The sequence below is a fragment of the Penicillium hordei genome, assembly GCF_028827395.1.
Source record: "Penicillium hordei strain IBT 12815 chromosome Unknown utg000004l_segment0_segment0, whole genome shotgun sequence".
NCBI classification, from domain to species: domain Eukaryota; kingdom Fungi; phylum Ascomycota; class Eurotiomycetes; order Eurotiales; family Aspergillaceae; genus Penicillium; species Penicillium hordei.
This window is the reverse complement of record NW_026623145.1, coordinates 4,061,870-4,078,307: the sequence shown is the minus strand read 5'-3', so window position 1 is coordinate 4,078,307 and position 16,438 is coordinate 4,061,870. Positions and strand designations below refer to the sequence as shown.

The 16,438-nt window shown below is 46.4% G+C and overlaps 9 protein-coding genes across 9 annotated transcripts; 3 read left to right on the top strand and 6 right to left on the bottom strand.

The window, feature by feature from the left end:
* Positions 1-233: 233 nt before the first annotated feature.
* On the top strand, positions 234-1,241 carry N7537_008709 (uncharacterized protein; the record flags this gene model as incomplete). The annotated part of the gene is made up of 1 exon (XM_056899763.1): positions 234-1,241. One exon carries the CDS (start codon positions 234-236, stop codon positions 1,239-1,241), a length of 1,008 nt encoding a protein of 335 aa, XP_056751839.1.
* Positions 1,242-2,597: 1,356 nt separating this feature from the next.
* On the bottom strand, positions 2,598-3,718 carry N7537_008708 (bZIP transcription factor; the record flags this gene model as incomplete). The annotated part of the gene is made up of 2 exons (XM_056899762.1): positions 2,598-3,526; positions 3,580-3,718. The coding sequence occupies 2 exons, from the start codon at positions 3,716-3,718 to the stop codon at positions 2,598-2,600; spliced, it is 1,068 nt and encodes a 355-aa protein (XP_056751838.1).
* A 280-nt stretch (positions 3,719-3,998) lies between these two features.
* N7537_008707 (2-dehydropantoate 2-reductase) lies at positions 3,999-4,427 on the bottom strand (the record flags this gene model as incomplete). Its single annotated transcript, XM_056899761.1, has 1 exon — positions 3,999-4,427. One exon carries the CDS (start codon positions 4,425-4,427, stop codon positions 3,999-4,001), a length of 429 nt encoding a protein of 142 aa, XP_056751837.1.
* Positions 4,428-5,786: 1,359 nt separating this feature from the next.
* On the bottom strand, positions 5,787-7,645 carry N7537_008706 (aldehyde dehydrogenase family protein; the record flags this gene model as incomplete). The annotated part of the gene is made up of 5 exons (XM_056899760.1): positions 5,787-5,842; positions 5,904-6,260; positions 6,318-7,114; positions 7,200-7,430; positions 7,503-7,645. The coding sequence occupies 5 exons, from the start codon at positions 7,643-7,645 to the stop codon at positions 5,787-5,789; spliced, it is 1,584 nt and encodes a 527-aa protein (XP_056751836.1).
* Positions 7,646-8,083: 438 nt separating this feature from the next.
* N7537_008705 (alpha/beta hydrolase) lies at positions 8,084-9,321 on the top strand (the record flags this gene model as incomplete). The annotated part of the gene is made up of 6 exons (XM_056899759.1): positions 8,084-8,116; positions 8,170-8,293; positions 8,358-8,806; positions 8,847-8,925; positions 9,069-9,135; positions 9,198-9,321. 6 exons carry the CDS (start codon positions 8,084-8,086, stop codon positions 9,319-9,321), a joined length of 876 nt encoding a protein of 291 aa, XP_056751835.1.
* An 824-nt stretch (positions 9,322-10,145) lies between these two features.
* N7537_008704 (uncharacterized protein) lies at positions 10,146-10,676 on the bottom strand (the record flags this gene model as incomplete). Its single annotated transcript, XM_056899758.1, has 1 exon — positions 10,146-10,676. One exon carries the CDS (start codon positions 10,674-10,676, stop codon positions 10,146-10,148), a length of 531 nt encoding a protein of 176 aa, XP_056751834.1.
* A 648-nt stretch (positions 10,677-11,324) lies between these two features.
* Positions 11,325-12,164, top strand: N7537_008703 (MBL fold metallo-hydrolase; the record flags this gene model as incomplete). Its single annotated transcript, XM_056899757.1, has 1 exon — positions 11,325-12,164. The coding sequence occupies one exon, from the start codon at positions 11,325-11,327 to the stop codon at positions 12,162-12,164; it is 840 nt and encodes a 279-aa protein (XP_056751833.1).
* Positions 12,165-12,658: 494 nt separating this feature from the next.
* N7537_008702 (alpha/beta hydrolase) lies at positions 12,659-13,640 on the bottom strand (the record flags this gene model as incomplete). The annotated part of the gene is made up of 2 exons (XM_056899756.1): positions 12,659-13,453; positions 13,530-13,640. 2 exons carry the CDS (start codon positions 13,638-13,640, stop codon positions 12,659-12,661), a joined length of 906 nt encoding a protein of 301 aa, XP_056751832.1.
* Positions 13,641-15,004: 1,364 nt separating this feature from the next.
* N7537_008701 (zinc-binding alcohol dehydrogenase family protein) lies at positions 15,005-16,330 on the bottom strand (the record flags this gene model as incomplete). The annotated part of the gene is made up of 5 exons (XM_056899755.1): positions 15,005-15,386; positions 15,452-15,648; positions 15,737-16,041; positions 16,097-16,164; positions 16,215-16,330. The coding sequence occupies 5 exons, from the start codon at positions 16,328-16,330 to the stop codon at positions 15,005-15,007; spliced, it is 1,068 nt and encodes a 355-aa protein (XP_056751831.1).
* Between the last annotated feature and the right edge of the window lie 108 nt (positions 16,331-16,438).

Genomic DNA, 16,438 nt, shown 5'->3' with positions numbered 1-16,438 from the left:
ACAAACACGTTCTGAGTATCACTTTCGTCCACGGCGTCCTGGACTCTAGGGTTAAATCCGAGTGCTTTGAAATACAGAGCAAAATTCTGTGAACACGGGGCTAGAAGTCTGAAGGAGGAAAAATATAAATAGTTCACCGATGCTTCCAAACGCTGAGTCCTAAACTCATCAAAGCTATTTTTTATTCCAATCATTATCCGGATTTAAACAGCCAAAGTTCTCTTTTCAACACGATGTCCCGTTACGCAGAAGCTCATTCGAACCCTGCTGGCCCCGGCGACGCTCGTCCAACAGCTCTCCAGATTATCAAGGATGAAGCAGTAGAGGGCAAGCTAGCCGGGAAGGTTATCGTCATCACAGGCACTTCATCTGGAATAGGGATTGAGACAGCTCGCGCTCTCTCTCTGACTGGAGCAAGGCTATTGTTGACGGCACGAGACCTAGACAAAGCCAAGTCCGCCCTAGGCGGAATCCTCGAACGAGAGCGCGTTGAACTTGTTGAGATGGACAACACTTCCTTGACCAGCGTGCGTGCTGCCGCGAAAGCCATTCTCCAGAAGTCGAACGGTCAAGTCAACGTCCTTGTCAATAACGCCGGCATCATGGCCCTGCCCAAGTTGGAGCACACCAAAGACGGCTTTGAAATGCAGTTTGGAGTCAACCACCTCGCCCATTTCCTACTCTTTGAGCTCTTGAAGCCAGCTCTCCTCGCCAGCGCTAGCCCTGAATTCTCGTCTCGAGTCGTCAACGTCTCTTCTTCTGCCCATCATGTAGCCTCGATCAATGAATCAGGCAACTACAATTTTGAGAAGACTGAGTACAACGACTGGATTTCATATGGACAATCAAAGACCGCCAATATCTACATGGCCAACGAGATCGAGCGGCGCTACGGGTCGCGAGGACTCCACGCTACCAGCTTACATCCTGGCATGATTGCAACGGCGCTTATGCAGTATATGGACCCTGCAATGTTGGAAGCGTTCAAGAAAGACGAAAAGGCGTATAAACTGATGAAGTCGCCAGAGCAGGGGGCTGCAACGACGGTGTGGGCTGCGATTGGCCAAGAATGGGAGAAGAAGGGTGGAGAATATCTTGCTGAGTGCGGAAAAACCACACGGGGCAACGACAATCATGAGATTGCCGGTGTAGGGTTTGCAGGGCATGCGTATGATGCCGAGAAAGAGGCTCGGCTCTGGAAAGACTCTCTGAAGATTGTGGGGCTGACGGATGATCAGTAGGCGATGTGAGACAGAAAGAGTAGGAATGATGAGGTTACCATATCAGTGTTTCTACCTGACTGCTTTTTGTCATTTACTGCTGCCTTCAGAAGATGTCAGGCTAGATAGTCAAACATAGCGGGAATGAATCGCACGTTTGATAAAGTTCAATCCACCCTATTTCGTCTTGCACTGATGAACTACCTCAACTTTTGGCCATGGCAAGTTCTCGTATAAACTGCCATTTAATTCTAGAAATTCTTATAATGTCTCCTTCTTTACGCGCTATCGTCCTGGATGCATCATTTTTAATCTTATAAATGGGATACCAGCCGCTGAACTACTACTAGGTGGGCGAGAATTAGCCCTTGAAAACATTTGCGTTTGTATATATGGATTCCGGCTTGGAGTGTACTGTTAGAGCCACATAGCTGATCCCATACTCTATTGGAAGTGTCGACAAGATACATAACTAATCCTGCGAATATTTCTTAATGCCATAGTCTTGAGGATACCCACGTGGTAAAAGCTGAAGATATAATTACTGCAAAGGAAAATGACCGCAGCTGTATCGTTTCCGTTCAGTTGTGCAGTGCAAAGTTGTGAGGTCGTTGATAATAAACCTAAAGGTCTGCTTGGGCTCGTTCAGCTGCGCGACCCTAGCTTCCTACTGCACGGATTCTGATATTGAGAGTCCCTTTAAACTTAGCACCGACTCAGTTACGGACGTGAATGTGTCTCCTAATTGACAGACAACTCCAATAGCCACCATACTTCAAGGAAGGGTAGTTTATTTCCGATTTTACGTCACAAAATTTAAATATGATATACATTATATACGTCAGGACAAAGAGAGCGGAAATCCAGCAATAGGCTCTAGGTAGATCCATCAGAATATGGTAGTCCCTCTCACTAAGCTCTTCCAGGGCTTGCGAAAACCCTATCATTGCCATAGGAAAGACCTCAAGTTCTTGCCAGTCTTCCAAGCTTTCGGGTGAGGCTCTGTTGGCTCACCAGTCTCTTGAGATTGGATTGGGCAAATGGGACTATGGGTCATCCTCCGCACTTCGGCGGTTTGCTAGACTCGAAGTCCATATTAAGTCGGAATCAATCAATCATTAGCGAACCACAGCTGAAATGGCAAACGTGAGCATGTAGGCTGCAGTCGAGTCGATAATGATCGTCTACGCCTGAACCGTAATACCATTGGCCATTGTTCCTCCAACATCCACGTCCTCTCCGAGTTTGAACCATAATTCTTTAGTTTTAGGACAGCATCTTTTGCGTCATGCCTACCATGCTCTATACAAGATCGATATTAGATTGGCGAACCGCAGAAAACATATGTAAATGTCGACTGTGCCAGTGCCGACGCATCTATCCTCCAGCTGACGCTGCGTGCGAGAGCGGTGGTGGCGGATAGCCCCTCGACATCGCGAGTCGCATAGGTTCCTCTCCCCTTTTCATCCTCCAGTGATTGCTTATTTCCACCAACTCATCGCAGCCCTCGGCAACCCATGCCCATTTCGCGAGAAAACCGGGCGTGGCCTCCCAACTCTTCATCTCGTGCGGCTCACCCCAGACAATGAGCCCCTTACGCCCGGCGGTCACTTCATCCGGATCACTTCCGGATGAAAGGATTAGGGGCCGTTGAGTCTCGGGAATGTTGGCAGAAACGGACGCGTCTCGTCGTTGCGGGGCTGGCGTCGAGTTCAATAGTTCACCGACGAGGTCCTGCATCAGCTCCCAGGAGTCAAAGCGGCCTTCGTATCTGATAAGGTTGTCGCGGACACGGGGAAATGGGATGACGTTAATCCATGGAGAGTGGTAGTGAGTTTGCTGGATGGTGGTCGGGATGAGAGAGGGAGGGATGTCGGGCTCGAGGGGGTAGAGGGCCGTGTCGTCACGGCAGGGCGAGGCAATGGTGCAGATGGTGGGGTCGGCGGGTAAGGTGTTGAGGATACGCATATTAGAGATTAAGGCGCGGAAGACGTTATACTGAATGAGATGCAGGAGGTGGTCCGAGGACAGGGGAAAAGTAAAGGGCTGGGGGTCCAAATTTAGGGGGGCATGGTTGTGGGCAGTGGATGATGATCCTCGTAGGATAACTGTGCCAGCTGTGGAGGGTGATATGCCTGTGTACGTGTGAGACGGTCGAAGGGAGAAGGATGTGGTTTTTGCGCGCTCTGATGCTAGCGAGATTTCTTGAGAGGGAATATGGTCGGGCTCGTCGAGGCGCCAGCGCCTGACCCGGAATGGACGCGGCTCCTGAACATTCCCCGAGTCTCCGCCCTTGAGACGTAGTCCTGTAGGGGTTTCTGAGTATAGGACGGGTTATAGTAGCGAGGGGCATACTTACGGTGTGCTCTTTGATTCTTCCGGTTCTGGACTTTCCTGCGCTGCTTGTTGGCCTCAGCCTCGGCTTCTGCGTCACGACCGTCGACGGCCTGTCTCGCTTCGCTCTGGGGCCAAGAGAGCTGAGTCCCGGCATACTCCATCGTCCCGGTTTAGCGAAAGCCTAGTTCTGTGTACTGTAATGTTCGAAATGTGATATCTAAAAGTGAGGAAAGCAGACGGACTAGTCCTAGTCCTAGTTTGGGGCTGAGATATATATCGGCCGCCGCTTAAGATACGCTAACGTAATCAGCCTATCCTAACCCTGCGACTAGTTAATAACTAGGCCAAGAGCATGTGTCATCGAGTCCACGGCGTCTAAAAACTCCGAAAGGCGCCCTATCCACATAGCTTAGGGAGGCTAGTCCGGAAACGGCAATAAAGTCATCGCTCTAATGAAGAGTGGGGTCGTAGCATTTGCCGGGACCACATCAAACCTTGGCTATCGTATCCACCCAGTTTTCGTGATTCGTTGGGACGAGTTCCTTCGCCCGCTTTACCAGTCCCAGTCCCATCTTTCTTTTTCTGGTGGCCTGAACTGATCCGGACCCGAACACGGAACATAAGATTCACCGTCGCCACTATCTGTTTCAACCTCGGCATCTTGGCTCCACATTTCTGACCCAGAGGAGTAGCATTTACAGGGACGGCTTCGACTTCAAAGAGTCTTCCCTGTCGTACGCCTTGTGCCATGCTCATCTCTCGACCTGTCCCACTGCTGAATCTTCTCTTGGCTATCATCAACTTCTTTTCGGCCGTTTGCTCATCCACTCGTGCTATCCCAATCGTGCGAGCCAGTTCCACAATCTCCATTATTAGCCCCCAATACCTCGAAGGCCATGTTTACAGTCTGTTAAATTTACGTCGAAGTTGTATGGCAGCATTAAACCCCAATTTATGCGACAGTGAATAGAATGTACTAGTAAGTTAAAGGTCCTCGCACTAGTTCAATGAGATCGTGATTCTTTCCCAACGTGAATCGTTGTTTTGAATACTCGCCTATAAAAATATGCAGGTCATTTTCTTTTGTTGAAAAATGAACACCCTCAACTGCTTTCGCAACTCCATCGAGCAAGGCCCTATTCCGAGTGGCTTTTCATCATTTGCGGTGAGAAGAAAGTCTGTTTGAATGACATACTATCTTCAGGGGCAATTAGTATGTTAATTATTTCAGACTTGAAACTTACTGTATTGCTGTCCTGGATCAGGCTATCGTCGTTGCCTACGTATTTCCAATATATACATTCAAAGTCTGAGAAAACACCTAGCTACTGCTATGCACGTAGATCACTAAGCTGCCTTCTCACTCTACCTCCTCACATGTCCTTCTTCAGAGAACCACTTTTTTCATCCCACCAAATAGGGCTGATGATCCCATAATCCGAGCCTCGCATTTAGAGAACGGTACTTTGTGCCTTCGTAGTGCGTTAGCTAATCAGTTATGAAGCTATAGTCACCCGATCTACTTAGTAGTCGTTGTTTATACCTTTATGCCTTACGTAGAACATTCTACGTTTGGAAAACAACAGCCTCCTTAAGGAGATGCTTCGTAAGTAGAGCTATATCCTAGTAAAGCTAGACCTCCCTAAAATTCAATCTATCTATAGCCTCGGCGACGTTAGTAGGGCCGATAATAGAGATCTAGCTAAGTGGGACGCTGATAGTCGGCTCTTCGGTGTCGTTTCTAGGAAGCTAGATAATACGGTGATAGTGGTTATACTACTATTATTTTTAACTACCTATAGGGTATAGACGTCATGTCGTAGTCTTTTGGCAGTGCAGTGCAATTAACAATGGTGGTATAGACAAATCGAGTACACATCTTGATGATTTTCAGGCAGGGTCTAGCTCGGGTTAGATATCCTTAGATCAGGGCCCGGATTTGAGCGATCGGTACGAAGCTTACTTAAGAGGCAAATCAAACTATGAGCTGCGGAACTAACTTCTTTGATAGAAAGAGTGAGGATACCGAGGGAAAGCTGCAACTTTATAGTGCGAAATGAAGAAACAATAGAAAATAAGTAATCGCGACCATCCTCAATGGATACCACCAATCCCTGTCAATTCGTAACACGGGAGTGATTAACATAGAGAAATCTCCAAAGCCACATGCTCAGCGGCAATAACTGTGTGGGGGCTATTGTCAATAAAGACAGGGTTTAAACCCGAGGATCAAATTCGCAAGCCCGGGTATCGGCGTGCAAGAGCTTGAAAAATGAAGTAAAGAACTGTTAAATAGTCAGATTTGAGCACAGATAATGAACAGGACGATAAAAGCAAGTTACTCACCGGCAACAACAGTACCACGGATGGCTCCGGCCTTGACACTTCCTCCGCCCAGAGTGAGGATAAAGGGTATCCAGCCGAAACTCAACTTGCGCCCACTTCGATCAAAATCGGGTTTGAGGAGACCGATGGCCTTGTATCCGCTCAACTTACCCGCGTATGGAGGATACCGGACAGATAGGATAGGTTCGAGCCAGCTCGGACTGGAAGTGATAGGGCGGCGATGAACCCACACGTCAAAGCTGGCGCGGCCACGGTAAGCGCCATGGCCACTCTCACCGACACCACCGAAAGGCAGAGTCGGGATGTGCAGGGCCCCGTCGTTACAGGAGGCGCCGCCGGATCGAGTGGATCGTAGAACTAGAATGTATCATTAAGAGTGTCTCCCAACATTAATATCAAATGAAGGGAACTAACTGTGTTCAACCTCTGCTTTATTTCCAAATGGATGCAGATTCAGAGGGGTGCTCATGAGGCCATTAGCTAGCTCGATAGCCTCGTCCAGACTGTCCACTGGGAGAACTGGAATAAATGGACCAAAGCTTTCCTGCGAGCACATGGAGTCGTCAATCGATTTGACTTGGACAACTGTCGGTTCGATAAAGAGTTCATCCTCATCCATCGTGCCGCCCATTACAATCTTGCCTTCGGTGTTCTCGAGCATTGACCGAAGTCGCCGGAAGTGATCTTTGCTCACGATACGTGAGAAATCCGTTGAACCTTCCGCTCCATTAGGGTAGAATTCCTTGTAAGCCTTTTTGAATTCATCCACAACCGAAGACAATAGTGGTCTCTCAACCAATAGGTAATTCTGCGACGTACAGAGCTGACCAGCGTTGAATACCTTTCCCCAAAGCATACGGCGTGCCACTAGCCTTGGGTTCGCATTCCTAGACACAATAGCAGGGTTAATTCCGCCTAGCTCTAGGATAACAGGAGTTAGATGGGGTGCCGCGGCCTTGGAGACAATCCGGCCGACGTTGGCACTACCGGTAAAGAAGATTTGATCCCATCGCTCTGCTAGCAATGCCTGCGTCTCAGGGATAGCCCCCTGAATTATTTGATAGCATGAAGGGTCAAGTCTCTCAACAATCTTTTGCATGAGAGCTGCACTTCGAGGGGTGGCTTCGCTTGGTTTAATCACCACCGTATTACCCGCAGCGATAGCCCCGATGACCGGGCCAAGGGTTAGTTGGAAGGGGAAGTTGAACGCGCTAGGTAAGTTGAAATACTTGTTAGTTTTCCTTGCACAGCCTTTTTCTTGCGGGTAGAAGCCCGCATGTTAATTGTAGAACGTACCCAATAACTAACACACAACCAAGCGGGTCTTTCCTGATCTTCGGGCTGGTGAATTTGAACATGAACTCAATATCAGGGGCCTTCTCATCTTTCACCCAAGTATGCAAGCTGCGCGTGGGCAAGACGATATCGTTCAGGAGGTATCCAATCTCTGCCATCTCTGTTTCAAAGACGGGCTTATTCAGATCCTGAGTACAAGCTTCGACAATTTCCTCCCCGTGATCTTTGATGCTGTCATAGATTGTAAGTCATATAATTCACGAATGTCCTGTATAGAACAAAAGCAAGGTTCAAAGGACTTACGCCCAGTAAAGCTTGCGCAGCTGGATCAGACGGAACTCGACATCGCGTGTCTTGTGGTTCATGAAAGCCTGGCGGGTGACCGACACGCGCTCGGGAATGTCATCGAGCGGAGTAAACTGCAGTTCAGGAAGATTAACGCCCATCGTGGGTTTGGAAATCGGATATTTTTGTCACGATGTGCAATTTGAATTAGAAAACTGGAAATTGTGAGCGTTTAAGGTCTTAAGCACTTGAAGGTGCGAGCTTGGAATAAATGTATGGTGATTTCTTTCTACTTCCAGACAGGTCTATTGTCCCGAGGTCCCTCTGTTGATGATATTACATGACTGCCCTGTGTTCTCTTGTTTCATACAACTAAAACTCGGTGTATTTAACAAGCTCTAATCAAGAGCTGGTTATTAATCATAAATTTGATTACGCGCCTCGGCCCGGTATGAAAGAGTGGATAGTTGGCACAGCCAGAACTTATCAGCAGCTTGGTAACCCCCTTTTGCTGAAAGACGTTGCTTTTCTCAATTCTGCATTTAGATCAAGAACCCTAAGAAATCTACAGAGGAAAAACATCTCAAAGTCTATGTGCAATGGAACCACCTCTTTCGCCAACATGGCTCCAAGTATGTCTTTATAGTTCCCACATACTACCAGATCTATGCTCATTGTCCCACAGATTGAGCAAACCATTGGCCAGAGGCCACAATTCACAGGAGACGCATTGTCTATAAGACAGCAATACAAGTCATTTGCAGACCAAGCCAATAGTTCATGTACGAAGTCCGCAAACCTCAGTATTGGTAAGTTACGACCTATGTGACAATTTTTATGGGTAATCCCAGTCTTAATGAAACAACAATACAGAGGATATAAAAATCTTGCCTCATTTGACAGCTAGGGTGTACCTTCCTATGAAGTCGGAAGGAAGCCAGCCACTGCCCGTTGGCGTTTATTTCCACGGCGGTGGATGGTGCTGTGGTGACTTGGACACCGAAGACCCTTTCTGCCAACTCGTTGCTGAACACTTACCTTGTGCCATTGTCTCGGTGGAGTATCGTTTGGCACTTGAGCACAAAAGTCCAACTCAGCTTGAGGATGTCCTTGAAGGCTGGAACTGGGTAAAATCACATTTCAAGGCTTGTTCCGACCATGCTAATAGATTCCACGCATTCAGAAACTCTTCAAAGCTGAACGGAGATATCCAAAAATACTTTGTCATCGGGCAAAGTGCTGGAGCCCACCTAGCCCTTACTTTGGCAAACAAGCTTGTGAACTTGAATCGCCAGGGCGAGGTCCGTGGTATAGCAGCTTTGGTACCGATTGCTGCTCATCCTGACCACATTCCCGCTACAGTATGTCGATAAGTATCGATCATTCAAGGATTACGCAAATGCGCCAATGAATTCAGCCCGTGCTATGATCGAGTTCTTTGGTTTGTGCTCATTCTACGAACATGTTTAATCAATATTAATACTAACCTGTGCCATACAGATTCCGTGGGAGCGAGTCCGTAGGACCCGGAGTTTTTCATCATAAACAACGCCAATTTTGACAAGTTTCCTGCAACTTATTTAGCCGTTTGCAATGTTGATCCCATTCGCGATGACGGTTTAATCATTCATGACGTTTTGAATAAGGCCGGGTAGGTCCTGCCCCCTCTTGCCCCTACTGGTATACCGACCTAATCACTCGAGGTAATCATAGGGTTCCAACAAGGATTAACCACTATGATGGGCTACCTCACGTTTTCTGGGCTTTGGGATGCCCTACGCCAAGTGGAACCTTCCTGAGTGATGTAATTGATGGCATTAACTTTGCGATCAGTTGATAGATCTACGACACAGAGAAGACATAATCTATAGCATGGAGTTCATGGCTGGCGCCCTCTATATCTCTAATAGTTGGTAACACTCGGTGTCACCTTAAAAGGCTGTTTTTTTTGTAATTCAAAGTCGGGCTAGTCAAATCCAATGGCAGGGAACATTGGACATCAAATAATGGAAATAGGCCTTAGGCGAGGTCGACTGCACATTCATGAAGAAAGGGGCTGCATCGAAAATATCTGTGAATTCCCCTGAAACAATGATCTCGGATCTATCTGATGTGACTTTATAATATAATTTTGCTAGTCGGTGGGTTGGCCCATTCACCCTGGCATACCAAAGCTGAAAGCCTTGATTTATTCGTGTTTTGTTTTGTCAAATACCCCAAAGGTCATGTTAACGGTCTTTTAATTTACGTGGAACTTGTATGGCGGAATTAAACCCGATTTATGCGAAAGTGGACAGAATGAACTAGTCAGGTAAAGGCCTTCGTACCAGTCTGATGAGCCGATGATTCTTTCCGAATATGAATCGTTGAATTGCAGTTTTGGGCCTGGCTATGGCCATTACCTGCCTATTTCCAATATATACATTCAAAGCCTGAGAAAACACTTGATAGCTACTGCTGTACATAGATTGCTATGCTGCCTTCTCACTCTCCCTCCTCACGTGTCCTTCACAGGAGGACTACTTCGTTCATCCTCCCAAATAGGGCTAATAATCCCATAATCCGAGCTTCGTAGTTCGAGAGAGGTACTTTGTATCTTCGCAATGCGTTAGCTGACCAGTTGTGATGCTCTAGTCACCGTATCTACTTACTGCTGGTTGTTTATGCCTTATATAGAACATTCTGTGTTTGGAAAACAACAGCCTCCTTAGGGAGATACTTCGTGAGCAAAGCTGTATCCCAGTAAAGCCAGACCTCCATGAAATTCAATCCATCCACAGCCTCGGCGACATCAGCAGGGCCGATGATAGAGATCCAGCTAAGCGGAATGCTGACAGTCGGCTCTTCGGTATTGTTTCCAGACAGCCAGATATTGCGGGTCCACTGGGTCATAATGGTGGTTGTACCGTCACTATTTTTGACTTCCCAGAGGCTGTGGAAGTCGTGTCGCAGTCTTTCAAATTGTCCGAAAAGACGCTTCATCCACGCCCACATCTCGTCTCCGCCATTATACTGGGCGTTGTTCTGGTTGTGGAAAATGACGTTTTTGGAATAGAATCGTAAGCCAGATCCGTGGTTGAAGCCGTAGGAATCAACTGTATCAACATATTTTTTGAAAAATTGTTGAGCTGGGGTTTCTGGTCCGGACGCATCCCAGGTAGGGGCGGAAACAAAGCTTACCAACTCAGGCATGATTAGAGAAAAAAAGTGTACGAAAGGTGATCTGGATTGATATCTTGATATTCGCAAGCATCTTATAGTTAGTTACGCCACGACCGAAAGCCGAAAGGTCTGTGCTGCGATTTCTTGATTATATATTGCCGAGGTGCAAGTCTTTTCACATATTCGTAATCTATGGAATGTACTACAAAGCCAGCTTCCAAATTTCCGATGACAGCACAAACTGACGGAAAGCTGGTGTACGAACAATGTATGGTATAAATGACCAATGTTGACAACTCTAACTAAAATGACAAAACCCGCTATTTCAACAATCTATGCGGACCATGATGACTAACTGTAATATGCACTTTTGTATGGTATGCCTAGTACCCAATGTCACATGATGTTTCCGGTATATTACCTGGTTTCTACCATGTATTCGGACTTGGTATTCGACACAAACTATAAAATACTATGGGTCAAGAAACGGACTCTCGGGTTCCCGAGGTTAATGATCAGTAATCCCTCGCCACCTTAGTTCTTCACCGATATTTGGGTCACAGTTCCATTGAACTATACCCAGCATTTATATGGAGACATAAGAACAATTTTTTTAATTTATGTATGCCAAATCTCTCTTCATCCATCACAATTGATTTAACCCCAATTCTCCACAATATGGGTCTCGACTACAAAGTATTCACCAGCAGACGTTCCGGCGTGAATCGGTCCACACCAGCCGGTCACGATCATCTCAAGTGGGTGCCGACCACTTCGACCTTGATATTCGGCCAAAAACATGCGGTGCTGGTCGATACCCAGTTAACCAAGGCTGCTGCCGAAGAGTTGGTAGACTGGGTAGTAGCCACTGGGAAAAGCCTCATGACGATTTATGTCTCCCATGCCCACGCCGATCATTTCTATGGTACCGGTGCGCTTCTCGAGAAATTTCCAGAGGCAAAGGTCGTGGCTACGCCGGAGACTGTCTCTCGGATGGCTGAAGCCATATCTCCCGAAGGCATGGACGCCTTTTGGAGAAATCTTTTCCCTGGTCAGATCCCGGAAAAGCTCGTGATGGCCACCCCCCTCGAACAAGACCACTTTATGCTAGAAAACGAGCGATTGGAAGTGGTTAGACTGGGCCATACGGACACAGATGATACAACGGCTCTCTGGGTGCCTACAATTGGCTTGGTTGTTGCGGGTGACGCAGTCTACAACAACACCCACCCGTACCTTGGAGAATCGAAATCCCAAGAGGCCAGATTGCGATGGGTGGCAGCGCTCGATAAAATTGCGACACTTAAGCCGAGAATTGTTGTTGGAGGTCATAGTGACCCATCTAAGGGATTCTCCCCCGATGCTGTCCAAGCGACCAAGGATTATTTGGATGACTTCGCGCGATTGGATGGACAAACATCCACTCCTGAGGAATTATACTCCCAAATGATGGAGTTGCATCCCACTCGATTGAATATCGGCTCGCTATGGGGAGGTGCAACGCTCGTGAAGAAATGATCCTTATGTGTGGTCTCAATGTTGACTGAGTAACCAGCCGCTTGGTTTAGTGCTCCATGATTCGGTACTACCTTAGGATAACGAAGAGCACATTACTTGGCATTATGAGAGAAGTCTATTTTTTAAAAAAATATCTGTACGAATAATGCACTTTTCTGTTACTAACAGGTATGGCCATAGGTATACTGCTGAGTGGCAGAAACCGATCCTCGCAGCCTTCTCATTATAGTCTAGACTCGAAATTTATGCATATCGAGCGCTCAATCTCAAGGCTCAATCATTAATATTTGTGTCGTGGCTGTTTTCTTGTCAAATAGGTCGCAACTTTAAATACACCAAGACAAGTCAAAGAGGACGGTACTTTTGTGGGTTCTCTAAATGTATTTTGGAGCGAGAAAACACTATATGCAACAAAAGGAATGTCAAATTGAATCACATTTTCTTCTGCGCAGGAAACCCTCGAGAACTCAATCCAAACTCGTTGCGCCTGCGTCTCAAGAAGAGCCAAGCCATTTCCCTAAAAACTCAATCTGTCCTTTAATGTTCTGTTCAAACCAATCTCCAGTATAGATATCAAAATGACCTGCGCCATCAATATACAAAAGCTGCTTTGGCTCTCTGGCCTTTTCGTAGGTGGCCATCTGAGATGCCGTGGTGACAAGGATATCATTCCCAGGAACAACCATCAACAACGGAGTCGGCGAGATACGATGCACCATACCCTGTCCTTCAAACGCAAGCATATTGAGCTGTGTCTGAACCGTAACTGAATTCTCCCAACGACCACCGCAATCGTACGAACCACGCACCTGCTCGTAAGCATGAACACCGGGAAACATGGCAGTAGTGGTCCCTGACTGTGCTGCTTCCAAGTTTTCCGCAATAAGCGGAATCATTTCTGGTTCTGATCCTGCAGTGATACGAGCGCGCTCTTTCAAAATGCCTAGGATGCGGTCTTTGAAGGCCAAGGATCGCGTCTCTCCAGAAACTGCAGGGCACTGTACAATAGCAGCTTTGATTCGTTTATCCACAGCGGCTGCGTATAGAACATTTCCTCCGGAGAAACTGGTGCCCCAATACACTATGCGAGTATCATCCACACTAGGGAATGATGTTGCGAAATTGAACGCATCGTAGTAGTCGGCTTGTTGAAGAGCCGGGTTTGACTCTTGTCGCGGTAGTCCATCACTGTCACCCCAGTTCCGATTATCATAGAGGAGTACATTGTACCCGGCTTGCTGGAATCGATCCGCGAAATCCGGGAGCCAATGGTGGCGGACACCACCCAGCTAGTTGTGGCAAACGGATGAGAATTAGCTAATTTCATCGAAAATCCAATATCTCAATATCTCATGGAGTACGCACCCCGTGGGTCATGATCACACATGCCGATTTCTCAACTTGAGGATAGAACCATCCCCGGAGCATAGTGCCATCACAAGTTTTGAACTCAATGATTTTACGAGCAAGGACCATTGTTGCAGAGATATTGATTGTTCCAGGTGTAAGTCGAAATTGAAAATTGCCGAGTTGGCTGTTTGAGAACGACAAATAAATTAGCACAGGCGATATTATAATGTTGTCTTCCTGTTCTTTGCGAGCCTCGGTTTTACAATGGATAGGTAATCCAAAAATGATCGAACCTCCGTGAGCTTTTAATTACGTTGCTTTAGCCGACCGAGGTTGCTCAAATCATCAGCCAAGACATAAACTAAGTTTTCTATTATGCCGAACTGGCGATCGCGTTTACTTTGTTCGTTTTGATTGGTATAGATGTGTTCAATAATATTCGATTGACAAACTGACCAATACAGAATCAAGTTGGATATTGAAAGGAATATAGACGCTGCAGTAACCTCCTACGAATATGGCTCTCCAATCGCTCAATATAAGTCACGCATCACGAGCGATAGAAAGAAGTAAGCGACACAAAAAAAGCATCTTTTCATCCATGTGTTGACCGCATACTGCGAAGGTGTATCCTGGCCAGGGGTCGGAAACTAATATTAGTAATATTGATGCCTAAATGTGCCTGAATATTTGCCGGCAGAAAATATGAATACCTGAATTACAATAACAAAGCCCTTGTAAAGTAATGTGTACTTGAATTCTTTCATTTCTCCTTAAGGTCGATAACGTATTTCACATACGAGCCGCTACCACAAGCGAGCCGCCCACCCCAAAACACATAGTAAATGCAATAAATTACAGCTTGATTTCTCAACAACGGCAGTTTATATAGAGATTTCGTTATAGGCTAATGCTTTTTACGTAATTTCTAGCTTTTCTAGGGAGTTTGGGAAATATATATAACCTTGTGATTGCGATATATATATATATTTCTGGCTTTTTACACTGTAATTTTCAATACCGTAATAATGTACCTCTTCGATTTTCTTAATATTGATATATAGTATTTAAAATCCTTATCAATAGTTATCGATACATAATGAAATCAATAAAAAGCGCGGTTGTTAAGATATAGGGTTATAAAATATCGCGTTTACTATGTGTTTTGGGGTGGGCGGCTCGGTGGTGAAATACGTTACATACCAGTCACCTTAAAAGGAAGAACTTCAACTTGAAATTAAACAAATGGGGGGGGGGGTTTTTTTCTCTCTTGTTATATTTAAATACTAGAAACAAAGGATGATAACATGGCTAATCACCGTTTCTTTCCAGTCCATCCAGGTCACTCGAGAGGTCTTGTAAGTAAAACAGCATGTATACGCAATCAAGAAGCATGTAATTCGGTTGTCGACGGAAGTTCCCAAGTATCCTCATGCGCCATCACAAAACCTCCTCCACCTCGAAGCCTTGTTCAACGGAGCAATCCAACCTTAAGAAAATGGAGCCCCTTCACCTGGCTCATCTACCCCAAGAGCAAGTTTTCCCACAGTGGTTGCAGACTCAATTAGCCGATGAGCTTCCTTCAGCCCAGCAAGATTCAACTTAAGACGTTTGTTGAGGTTTGGTACCAATTTTCCCTCGTCTATGCAACGGGCCAAGATCCCAAAGATTCGGCGATAATTCTCTAGATTCGTACCATGATAAGCTGACGAGCCTAGCCAGTCCCACGAGAAGGTCATCGATTTTGACATAAATTCGGTCCCATAGAGATCGAACTTGGCTTGCACGATTGAGCAAACTTTGGCGAAGGGTGCACAGATTTTGCCCAGGGCGTGGATATATTGCTCCGTCCTTGCGACCACGTAAACGTACCTGGAATTAGTAGTGTCAGTTTTTGAGATGCAAAGAACACGACAGCAAGAGAAGGCGGAACGTACCGGATTGGGACATCCAGGTTCAAGGCTTTGATCTGGGACTCGAGATCCACCCTATGATTCACAACATGGGTGGCACCCATTTTCCTGCATGACTCCATCGTCTCAGGTCGGGATGCAGTTGCAATAACCACGGGAAGTTGCAAAACTTTCCTGGCGATTTGGATGGCAGCGCTTCCAACTCCACCTCCGCCATTGATCTAGAACAGTCAGATGTGTGTTCGAAATGCAACCAAGGTAGCAATTGCCATTATAACATTAATTATTCAAGGTATTAGTGAAACTCACAATCAGAATACCAGTGTTTTCGTTCTGCTTAATCTCCAGCCTGTCAACAAGAGACTGGTATGCTGTACCGAAGGTCAGGCCCATACTAGCGGCTTCCACGAAGTCAAGCGACTTCGGCTTCTCGGCACAGAGACGTTCATCAACTAGGAGGTACTCTGCAGCACTGCCCTGGCGAGTAGTGGAGCTCACGTAGAAGACATCATCGCCTGGCTTTAAATTTGTGCACTCAGGTCCGACCTCCAAAACGGTTCCGGCACCGTCAAACCCAATGATATGGAAATCCTTAGGCACAAACTTGTAGTAGTCTTTATTTGATAAGCATTACAGTCTTCCAAAAGCAAAACGGAGCAGGGTCATTACCTGGAGCGTCATCATAAGTCCCTTTGCGGACTTTCGTGTCGATAGGATTCACAGAACAGGCCTTGACTCTAAGTGACGTCAGAATCAATGTGACGGTACATAGAATGGGAATACTCACTGCACGAGAACGTCCATTCCTATAGGGCTCCCCGGTCGTGGAACGTCGCGGGACTCGAAATTGTCGACTGAGCCATACTTGGCAACTCCAATTGCTTTCATTGTTTTTGTTTCCATCGTGACAACGGTTAGATTTTTCTCACAAGGAACCTAGGAAGGGAGTTTGACACCTATTATACCTTTCAGAAAATCTGAATCATGTAATTTCAAACCGAGGTTTGTGAA